Source organism: Limanda limanda, chromosome 6 (assembly GCF_963576545.1).
Source record: "Limanda limanda chromosome 6, fLimLim1.1, whole genome shotgun sequence".
NCBI lineage: Eukaryota > Metazoa > Chordata > Actinopteri > Pleuronectiformes > Pleuronectidae > Limanda > Limanda limanda.
The window spans coordinates 10,341,703-10,353,828 of NC_083641.1; the positions used below are offsets into that span (position 1 = coordinate 10,341,703).

The 12,126-nt window shown below is 39.6% G+C and overlaps 1 protein-coding gene across 1 annotated transcript in view; it reads right to left on the reverse strand.

Moving 5' to 3' along the window:
* Nucleotides 1-12,126, reverse strand: part of myo18ab (myosin XVIIIA b) — a 118,207-nt gene that overhangs the window by 60,907 nt on the left and 45,174 nt on the right. Inside the window, exons 14-20 of the mRNA XM_061072925.1 lie at nucleotides 10,758-10,950; nucleotides 9,875-9,961; nucleotides 4,327-4,468; nucleotides 4,053-4,212; nucleotides 2,570-2,756; nucleotides 1,675-1,882; nucleotides 522-631 (exon numbers count right to left, since the gene is read on the reverse strand). Coding sequence (XP_060928908.1) covers nucleotides 522-631; nucleotides 1,675-1,882; nucleotides 2,570-2,756; nucleotides 4,053-4,212; nucleotides 4,327-4,468; nucleotides 9,875-9,961; nucleotides 10,758-10,950 — 1,087 coding nt within the window. The remainder of the gene's footprint in view (nucleotides 1-521; nucleotides 632-1,674; nucleotides 1,883-2,569; nucleotides 2,757-4,052; nucleotides 4,213-4,326; nucleotides 4,469-9,874; nucleotides 9,962-10,757; nucleotides 10,951-12,126) is intronic.

The following is a 12,126-nucleotide window of genomic DNA, read 5'->3' on the forward strand; positions in this document are numbered from 1 at the left end:
GGATGAGGATCATGTTTTTATATTTGTTTTATTGTCAATAGTTCTCATATATAAAGTACAAGTTAATCTCATTTGATTGACAGCTGAGGCAGGACCTCAATACTGTTGCTCCACTCCCTACTACACAGGCTCTGCCCCAAACCAAATCACCAGCACAAGATGGCAGCACCTGTACCCAGGATTCACTTTTTTTGGGTTCACTTTTGTACAGTGGCAAGTGAAGACATGCTGTCCATCTTTATACACAGTCTATGATCCTGCTGCTAAAAAAAACCCTCAGTTAAGCACCAAATTAATTTTGAGTACAATGTCTACAGTGGAAAACAAAGGGCTTTATGCCAAGGGCCATAGATTATGTATGGCCCTTGGCATAAAGCCCTTTGAGGTTGAGGGACCGCACATTGATTTTTAAGATCTAACTGTGCGGAACCCCTCAGAGAGCAGTTTCCATCACAGCAGTCACTGTCCAGCCACAGACAACAGCACTCGTAAGTATCAGGTTAAACCTTCCAAACACTCACCCTCTTCTCATCTGTGACAATGTAGTTGCGGCCGTGCCTCTTGGTCAGATGTGGTGCCAGGACATCAAAGCGCCTGCGGAACTCAGAGAACACCATGTGGTCTGGGTATCCTAGAGACAGTCATGGAGCAGAAGAGAGATTAGAGCATAAAAAGAAGAACAAGAAATACCAAGGTTAGAAGAGAGTCACCTGTGTGGCAAAGGTCAACTTTTATTTTCAGAAGAAAAACTGCCCAAATTTAAAAGTTACTTCAACAGACTTAGGAGCAAAGAGGCAAAGTGAGGAAGGTTTGACAGGTTGAAATGTTGGAGGTCACAAGGGTTTCTCAAGCTTTAAGAGAGGTACGAACAGTCACAAAGCCGATGGGAAGAGATTTTTATTGAGGGACAAAGCATTAAAGGACCTAAATAACCTTTGAATGAAGACAGAAAATAATTGGATAGCAAGCTGTTAAGGTTATTGGGGCACTGTCACATTTTGTATCTCTGGAAATTAATTTCATCACTGGCTTAACAATCATTAGGGCATGAAAAGAAGAAAGTGTAGGTTCATACTGACATCATCAGACAGACAGATTAATCATGGAAAAGTTTGAAAGCAGGTTTAACTTGGGGGTACTGGAACATTTGAAATAGTAACTTTTGTATCTGACAGATTAGCTAAGATCAAGAAATACATTGGAAAAGGCTAGCTGATTAAGAGGAGTAAATAATGATTCATTCAATAGTCATGGTCAGAGGAAGCAAAGAAGCGGATAATTTGTTCAAAAATTATTTGGGTTGAAGCATTGGTTAATCTTGGGCATTACTGTGTAAATAAAATGATTACACAACACTCATGTGGTGACTAGTTGCTTTTATCAAAGATTCATTTTTAGAATATAAAGAGGTGCATCCGATCTTTGATAGCAGAAGTTAACACTTCAAATTGTTAAGGTTTTCAGGACTCAATATGAAATGACTATGGTCAGACACTGTTGATATGGCAAACAGGCAGCAGATCAGACTGAATAAAATAGGAACAAGTATTGACCCTTGTGGAACACCCCATGTTCCAAGATTCACAGAGCAGTACTCTTCAGAAAATAATCACAATTGTAACAGAGACCATCCTTATATAATTTACAATAAAGAGATAAAGTTGTCCTCCTTACCTTGCCTATAGATGCGCAGTGCATCCAGCAGCTTTGACCCTCGGAGCTGAGCTCTCAGGAGGCCGACATCCAGAGTCATAAGGCCCGAGTCAGGGCTCTCACCGTGTGTCACCCGAGGCTCACCTCCTCCTCCCACTGCCTCTGCTTTGGGCAGCAGGCAGTGGACAAAGTGAACCCTGGAGCGACGAACCATGTCAATCAGAGCGTCCTAAAAACAGAAAGGACATTACTGTGACATCAGCGTCTGCTTGTTGTCAGTAAGTGAAACTACTGATTAGCTCTCAAGTCATTTTTAAGATGGGTAGAGAAGTAAGCTGGGAATTACATGATGCCAACAAGCTCTAAGTGAGGAAAATGTCAAGCTATGTTGTTTGTACAGGTCCACACCTTTGTGACAGGAGTTGTGTTCAGAATACATGCACAGAAAAGATACACTAGTGTGTGTGTGTGTGTGTGTGTGTGTGTGTGTGTGTGTGTGTGTGTGTGTGTGTGTGTGTGTGTGTGTGTGTGTGTGTGTGTGTGTGTGTGTGTGTGTGTGTGTGTGTGTGTGGATTATGGGTGCACAGGGGCTTTAAAAATCGCAACTAAGGTGCCCTTAGTGGAGCACAAAATCTCTTTAAATGCTTTAACTTTATTAATATAGCGTATTATGCTTTAACTATGTGGATGCCTTTATGAAACAATGACATGGATGTGTATTGAATGCATTGACATTATTTTGATAAAACAGAAAAGGAGGCAATACTTGAATCTTTTTTTAAAAGAAAATCTCAAAACCTCCTCACAGATGATTTGTCAGGTGCTGAAACTGTGAACTAGGTTGGGTTTCAAGGCAGCAATAATAAGATAAGAAGCCTGAGAACTGGATGATGAAAAAACCGTTTCATCTGCTTACCACTTGGAGCTTGACCTGGATACACAGGCTCTTCTTCTTGACGGCGGCCACACCTGTGGTGAAGGTTTTCCTCATGCTGGTGGCCCGTCGCAGGGCGAGCTGAGAGCTGCCTTCCAGACCAGCTATGGAGCCCGACAGCACGGTGGCCCCGCTGGCCCGGCCCATAAACAGCCCACTGATATTCTTTCTGTGGTGGCAGGAGGATGAATAGTCTTTATACCCACAGCTGCACTCATTTTCATACCCATCTGACATTACCATGCTGGTAGTGACCATGAGAAGATAGGAAATTGACAACAATTGCTTGTTCTTAACCTGACTGTTTGGAATAATTTGTAATGATAATATGAAAAAAAAAAATCTGCAGCTTGAGTGTCTCAAAGATGATTTCTGAGATACCCACAGAAATCAGACAAATAACATCAGATGACCAGTTGCTTGGTGAAATTTGAGGAATCAGGCAATGAATCTGTAAAATGAATGAATTCTACATACAAATTACACACATGGAATCTAGTTTGATAGTAATGGGTACTTGTGGTAATTTTCTCTTTTAGTCCATTTTCTAAACCTGCCTGGACTGTTCTCTTGTCTAGTGTTAATGCTCTGGAGCTATTAGCGAATTATTCCTTGTTACCAGTGAGTCCTCTATATTTATTCTATTATTATTTAACGTAGCATGTGTCCCAATAGCACCAAACTCTTCACTGTCCTTCCCTGGGACATTAAAAATACACAATACAATTGTAAAGTTTGCGTTTATAGACTCAAAAACAGACAATTGTGGAAGTACTAACTAGATAAGGCTATAATCAAACTATATTTGAAAGTAACTGACAATTGAGAAGAAAACCTTTTCCTTCATCATCCCAACAACAGCAGCAGCCTGGACTGTTGATTCAAAGCAAGTTTGGCTCCATGGATTCATGCCAGTGACTCAAGATTTAGACTCTACCATCTGCAGCCTCAGCAACAAATCCAGATTAATCGGACCAGATGTTTGTTTTTCAGTCCTAAAGTGTCCAGTGTCAGTGAGTCACGGCAGCCCCACATTTCTGTTGTTAGCTGACAGGAGTTAAACCTGATGTGGTCTCTGCTGTTGTAGACCATCCACCTCAAGGTTGGACGTGTTGTTCATTCTAAGCTATGCTTTTGAACCGCTCCTGATTTATCACTAAGCTTTTCAGTCCACAGGAAATTTCATTACTCTCGCTTGTCAGTTTGTGTGATTTCCACCCTCATATTTTGTAATGAAGGTTGATAGGATGACAGGGATTCGATGTTGAAGGCGTGGCCCAGGAAAGTCAACTGGTGCAGACAAAAAGTTTAGTTTTTCTCTTTAAGTTAAGATCAGCCAAGTCAAAACAAACAAAAAGCGACACCACAGTACTGGAAACAGTTTGACACACCACTGTTTACTTATCACCACAAACACGGCTCTAATAAACTGAGAGTTCTGTGTGTAAGACTGTGTTGCACATACTTCTGGGAGTCCTGCAGCAGTGTGGCAGCGTTTTGGGCAGCAGGGTTGTGCTTGGCATGGCTCAACCAACCCTGAGCATTGTATTCCACCCAGTTCGTCCCGTGGCTGTGACCAAGCAGAAAGAGGTGGGGCTTCTCTCCTCGCAACAGCAGACTAGCTCCTGCAGCACACAGAGAAGATTTTTGTAAAACTCCCTCCAGTGACATCAGGAACAGTGCTGTTTGTTATTCCTGCAACTCTCCAGTAAACCGCTGATGATGGGCTGAGCGCTCACCTTTGTTTTCTCCCTGTGCAGAGCCGTAGTAGCTGAACAGTCTCTCTAGCATCGTTTCCTCTGAACCTCCAGGCTGAACAGCCTCCTCCTCCATCAGCCACAGAAGTCCCCGAGCCTCGTCCTTCCTGGCCAGGGTGCGGACCTGTGATGGATGTGGACAGCCCCTTATGTCACCAATTTATTCTTTTACAATCACTTTGACCTTGATGGAACAGGTTTATTCAAAACATAAATAACATGCACCTTTCACATTGGGCACATACAGTAAGAGCCTGACCAGCTATAGCTTGACATCTTTCCAGACTCATGTAGCCCTGACGTTTTAGAGCTGATCAGGCTGATACAGGTTATTCTGGTCCTAGCATTAGTTTTTGGTATATGCAATTTTCACTCAAAGCTATAATACCTAATTTTGTCAGAGGAGACATTTTAAACACTAACTTTCTGCATGATAAAGTCCCCTGACAGCATGTTAGGGAGGTTTTCTACTCACGACATGATGCCTACATCTGAAGTGAGTAATTGTTGTAGGTGTCTGGAGAAGTCAGTCAGTCAAAGCTGCAGAAAATTCAAACTCTTGATAATTGTAACTGTGGACAAAACCCTATCAGGATCTGACAAATATTAACAGATCTGATTAGTTATTCCCCAAAGTCAAATCTTTCTGATGTGACCAAGAGAAACTCCAGGTTTTCCAAAACATTTTCTGCGTCGAAGGTGGTTATGATGTTGTGTGGTGATAACTAACAGTTTGTCGCATTAGATAACTTCTGAGTGAGTGTCTTCCTTTGATTAAATGGATGAATTATGGATGTGGTGACTTTTTCTATCGTGTGGACAAGGGCGTCACTGATGAATTGTAATCCATGTTGATGAGAGAATCAAGACAAGAACTTGATGGAAATATTGGATCTTTGTAAGGCTATAAAGGACATATAGAACTCAGCAGGGGAACCATCAGGTCCTGGGGATTTGTTGTAGGCGTTAGGTTGAGAGCATCGGAGAGATATTCCTGTGTTAGCGGTGAGTCTATATTGGCTTGTTAGTCGCTGAGCTGTGGTAAATCAATACTGCTGAGAAAAGAGTTGATGTCTTCCTCACTTGGGTAATTTTCTGGCATAGAACCATTGGAAAATTTGTATTTATCTCTTCAGGTGAGTGTGTGGGTGTCCCTGCTGAGTTCTCATGATTGAGATTGTTGCTCTTTTTTTTGTAAATACCAGATGTATTGTTGTAGTGGAAGTTCCTTATTGGATATGGAATTGATTTCATTATTTCTGATTTCATGTGGTTGAAATTTATATTTTCCTCTTCTTTCTTTTTGTTTACGAAGGATGATATAATCTTTTCTCTTTTTACAGTTTTTCCGAGCTGGTGATGACTGTGGGGAGTCATTTGTTTCCAGGACGGATGCCCACTTGCTTCTATTGGAAGTGCCCAAATCTGGGCTCTTGAAAATAGATGTGTTGAAGCGCCATCTGGTGACACTGTGGGTTTATACATGCTAAATCTACTCCGTGTGCTACAGGGCCATGATCGCTAACAGTGGAACGCTGAATAGAAAATACTCGGTATAATGTAATTTCTGTGAGGAAGTCATCAACGCATGAATAGGAATGGTGCTCCAGGGAGAGGAGTGAACACATTCTGTGCAGAAACCTCTTTCTTGTCTCCCTTTTTTATCTTATGAAAACATGTTTACCTTATTCACTTTATTTAACACCAGGCAGACTTAAATAAATGGACAAAAACTGGCATATAACGAACCACAGCCAAGGATTCTAACTTTCTAGCGTCAGTAACTTTCCTCGTTATGCCTCTAACATTGTTATTCTCACAACAAGTCACCACATCAGAGCTGAGTGAGTCGACACACTCACACAGGCTCACAGTAATTGGCCAGAGCTGAAATATTTGCAGTAAGCAGCCATCAACAGCGGTGCATTGATATTTCAACACTTCTTTCTTTACTGATCGATGAAATAGTCATTTCATGAGCAACTATTCTACTGGAAGAGTGCAAAATAAAGATTTTGCAGAAAGGCATACTGTCTCATGAATTATCCTGGAAGAATGCCCGCCATGTTTTTTTTCTTACTACTTTCAATAAGTGCTTCCAAATCAGCACCTGAAGTTAATACGACACAAGTTCCCCACTTCTCTTTTGTTGGATGCCTAGTAGCCGAAATCAATGTTTGACTGGGGTAAAGTTATTTTCAACTGAATTTGAAATGGCTGATTTGGTTCTAGTATATTATTTAGATCAGGTCTAATTATCTTCATGTTTAATTCAAACCTGGACTCAGGTCTCCATTTCTACCCTAGCCAAATACGTTGCCGTTTCACCCCGGTCCTTTTATTTGTTAGCTGGCAAGGTTAGGCCAAAACTACTGGACAGATTACAACAAAACCAGGTTGAGGGAGGCAGTATAGGTCATGTTAAGAACCCATTCCTTTCTTAAACACTGAGATACGGTGTGTTTGGACATGTTCAATATTTATCCAGGGAATAATTCATGGATCTGAATGAGAGATATAATTAAGATCCATATGAAGGGGACCGATATCTACAAATTACATTGGGTGTATCTTGGTTGTACTGTTGGGAGTGTTGTGACTATGGCAGAGGTATGCTCTCTACTGAGTGCTATTCTAATTGAAATTATAGTCAGGCAGGTTTTTAGTGGCTTTGATTTCAACAGCTCTAAACTTTAGGATACATGATCATTATGAATACGTCATCTGGCAGATAAACACTTTTTTTCACAAAAGACTATATTCAGCTCTGTATATTATTTGATAGCTTCAAATGAGTATGAGTCATGGAGGATTGATCCAGAAGATCTGCTCCAGAAGATACATCCTGCTCATTTATTCTCCATAAAAACTTCAGCGCAGTTAGTCTTATAACCAAGTGGATTAAACATTGCTTGATATATGACAACACTTCCTGTAAAAACTCAATCTGATCCCTGAAAAATGTGGAGGTCTTTAGCAAAGAGTAAATGTAATAATCTTGCAATAAAACCAGCAAACTGATAAATGATCTGTGGATGGTTGGAAACAGCCCTTCGGCGAGCCCTGACAATGTCTCATAAACTGCAGATTAATGCAACAACTGCTGCTCTTCTTGTCAACACAAATATCTGAATCTTGCTCCGTGGCTTCCTCTGCTGTGATTTGTTCAGTGTGATACTTCAAACCGAGTGCTTGGCCGAGATCCGACTGTCTAAATAAAGAGGAGGGACCTCTGCAAACAGGCACCGTTTGATTAGATTGAAAGTTAGCTGACTAACTGTGTCTTTCAGTCAAGAAGAGATGTGCTGCTGAAACTGGCCGTCACTATGTCATTTTTAAATATTTCCAGAGTTTATTCTCAATAAGCTTGTTTATAAGTTAGATCAGTATCATTTAATATCAAGCAAATTATAGTGTGATTGCTTGTTCAAGGATATTTTTTTTTGTTCCTTTTCTTTCACAACATTTTTGGTTAATCCTTTGCAAACAAGGTCTCCACAACTAAATCAAAATATGAGGCCTTTGAGTGAGCACTATCTGATCTGTCGCTTCTATCAACAGAAATGCCTTCTGAAACTTTTAAGAGTCATCCATGTGAACATTTCTGGAACTGGAAGCACTATCCTTAGGGAATATTTAGATTCACAAAAACTATTATTACTACTTTTGATTAGGTTTAGGGAATCTAATTAGTGCCAAACACAAAGTAAAGCTGAAAATGACCCTGATTGGTAGATTATTAGTCTTGATAATAGATCCAAGTTAAAGAAAAATGAAAGTTAGATTTCATGATGGAACTACGTTAAAGGTTGAGGGATCAGAAAACTTATTTAACTTTCTACTAATTTCCTGAGGAAAAAAATGGTAATTATAAATAAAGCATACGTTGATGCCACATGGTGACTACAATATACATCAATGCTGCACATTTTCTGCAAAGGCCTGGTGCCACACACGTGTACTTCTAATAACTGGCATGCCTGGGCTTTGCTGTAAGAAGCTGATGAGCAGAGAGCTGAGAGACCTTTTCAAGCCAACCAGAATGAAACAAACTCAAACTCAATTCCAATTAATACTGATGGAGGCGGAGGAAACCCAAAAAGAATTGGAGCAAATTACCCAAAAAAATGAGCCTGAATCACGAAGGGAAAAACTAAGTGGATGGAGGGAACGGGCCTGGAACAGCATGGTAATCAATGTCTGCTTTGTCTCTAAGGGTAAAGATTTAATTTGACAAAATGTTATGGGTTGTAAACAACCAATATGTGTCTAATAAATAAGAATAACACTTCAGCTGGGACAAGCAAGAGAAAGTAATGCAAATTAGATCATCACTTTAGAGAATTTAGGGCTTGTTAAAAAGCTTATTTACTTACTTCAATTCAACTGATTTAAAATGAAAATGTTTTGTCATGCATGAAGCCTATGGTTAGATTATCCCAAACCATTTTGAAATTGACCAAAGTAACAATGACCATTGAAAGTCTCTACTTATTTTTAATCAATTTTAGTTCTTCCTTTAGGTTTAAAATTAGAATTGAGTTCAACAATGTGTTCAAGATTATTTAAATATTATCATACATCATGAGATTTCAATTTGATGAAACTCTTTCTTTCCAATATTGACAATTACTGCCTTTCAAATGACTATGTTTTTGATGTGGGTTGTTTGTGTGTTTGTTGGCAAAGCATATGAAATATTTCATTCAAAATTGGAACACTTGCCATTGCCATTTGACAGTGTCAGATAATTAGAGTACTTGACATCTCCCAAAAATAACCTTTCTTCCTGATAGACAGTCTCCTCCAATATGCAACTACGTATGGGCTCTGTATAACACGTCTCTTTTCTGACATCAACTTTCATATCTTGTTTTAATCAATAATACTTTGTTGACAACAGCTTAGGCCAAACTGATTGATCAGGGTGTGGATTGTACATGGATATATGGTACATAAAAGATAGAAACCTGAATCGGATGAAATAACAGTAAGTCTGTTGCCAGGGAAAGTTAAGTTACTGTGTTTAAAATTAAACACTGCTCATTCTTTACCAATACATCTTAACTAAATGCAACTTACCTCTGCCCAATGCATCAGTGTCATCCCAAGTCAAATGAGCACGAAGCAGAGGTTTTCTTTCCCGGCTTTCAGATCAGATGGCTGTAGTGCTCAGTGATACCAGCTTTGCTAGATTAGCCCTAAGCTACAGTTATTTGCTCTTGCCAGGGGTGATGAATGGGGCTATTTGCTGGCTCTGTCATATTTTGTAGAGCACGTTTACACTACGACCTGATTTGCATAAATATGTCTCTGACTAAGATTAAAATTCGGGCTCAAACTAACGACCCTTGAATCTGACCGGGAGCAGCCTAAGCGTTTTACCAGACACAAACACAAAGTTAAGATGTGCTGTTGTGACGACCACTCGTTTCACATGAGGGGCTCCAGGTAGGAGCAGAACACAACAGCATCACATGCACAGATGCATGGAACATAGACAGTGCAGATGAGGTTTTCTCGTGCTTACCAGAGCTTGGGATGAGGCTTGGTCAATAGCTGCTACGGACCGTGAGGTACTGCACTCTATGTCATCTAAAGCAAGTTCTATGTTTTCCTAGATGCAGGAGGGGATAAAGGCTCAGGTTAGTGATCTACAGCAAATTAACCAGCAGAAGATGATTCAATCAATAAATCACAAGTAGAGCTATTAACTGCAATTATGGTATTAGCCATTACTAGATTGTAGATTGGGTTGTGTAAGGGTTTTGTAATTAGTGCAATGTTTCTATAATATTTCTCATTCGATTATGTATACAAGTATAATTGAGTTAATTTGTCTTTGAATAATATGATTCAATTATGGTAAGAAAAGTATAGAGGATGGAGGTTTCTGAGACCAACCTCTGAAAGTGAAAGCGTTTCTGTGTATATTGTATATATGCAGGCCACGCTGCTTTACTGTTTATATAAACATAATCTGTGTTTACACATTTTCCCTATGGTTATATTATTCATAACTGTCTCTGAACTTTCAGCTTCCAGGTAAAACAGTGGAGGTGAATAGAATGCCGCATAATAATACCTTGATGTGAACAGTTTTAATTGGAACGGCTTTCAACATTAGCAGTGGTCTTTTTGTTGTTTTTGAGGCCAAATGAATTTCCATTAGCATCCACTTTGATGGAGGTGGGCATACTCAACCTGACCAAGTAAACCGGATTATCTGTGTAAGGTGATTAAAAAACTTGTTATTTTAATGAAATAAGCATTAAAGAAGTAAGGCTATGTTTAATTAAGTGGATTTTCTATCAACACAGACAATCTGAGAAAATAAAAAAACTAATGTTTTAATGTGTGTATGTTCTCTCTGGGCCACTGGTTAATACTGTGCTCTGTCTGCCACGCAGCACCTCCTTGTATCTCTCTAGCTCCTGGACGAAGGTGCGTTCGTGGAACAGGGTCTGCAGCCTCTCCTGGGTGTAGTTATGACAGAGCTCCTCGAATGTGGCGCCTCGCTGCTGTTGAGCCAGACGCGGATTCTGGAAACCCGGAGTGTCCACGATCAGCAGCGAGCACAGAGAGTGCTGGCTGGACTTCAGAGCTCTGAGGGACAGAAATGGATCATGATGTAGCTTTGACACTGGAAAGCAGCAGATTGTCTGTTTAGAACCCAAAGCTATAAAATTTGTATGTACAACAGAGACTAAATCAGTTTCTGGCTTAACAAATCCTCATTATGAATATTTTTTTAAAGAAAATCAATATATGACAGGTAGACAGAATAAAAGAACGGTTGTGTGCATGGTACCAGCTTATAAAAAAACTCCTAACACCTTTTATGAGTTTTTTATGCTAATGGCAGAATTGTTTTTAAGCAAAGAAATTGTAGCAATTTCTCGACCATATCAGAGGTTCTGTAATTTCTTTTAATTTAACCATGTTAGTTTCATTGTCTGTCTGTTTTTTATATTTGTGAGTGATTCACTTGTATTTGGGCACTGACTATGTTATCAGTTTAAATTTATAATAATGTTTGGTATAAATTCCTATAGGGTGTGTAAACTGTAAAGATCAATATCCAAATGCAGTTGTTTGCAAAGGTTTTTATTTGGGTGATTTTTAAGGTGAACAGAGGAAAAGAAAAAAAAGTCCCTGCAGTCATTAAAAACCATGAGCCATACATAATGTTAAGTGAGGTTGTGTAGCAGCCAGTGGCACTAGAAGCATTACACTAATGTAAAGTGTGGAAAGTATAGAAAGATTAATGTGAAACCCTCGCGATTAGATCTGACATCTGTGAGTAACACCGTGTGTGCAGGGTTTTCTAAAAGAGCTGCTGCAGAGGCTGTCGAGACAAAGGCGCAGTAAAACGAAATGAACTAGAAAGAAGTGAAGCAGCACATTGATTTCACAGCCTCCGATGTAACACTGCCACAACTAATTGTTGCAAAACAAATGCACCTGAACAAAAGGTACTCCTGAAAGAAACAACTAAACAACACTATGAATCTGCAGACTGTGTATGGGTGCCACAGTAGAAGAGCAGAACTGTGCATACTGTTAACTGAGAAGAGAAATATTCTTATTTCATTTGTTTTGCAACACTATAAATGTGGCTTGAAATTGCTGTGACTAATGGATGGAGCACAAATAAAGGTGGGAGTAAAGTAATGTGAGCAAAAATTTTAAATGTGATTTAACTTTTTAAAAAAGGGATGAAAGAAACAAAGAGAGGCAGTAAATGGAGTTCAGTGTAAACATTGACAGGATATGATGTGT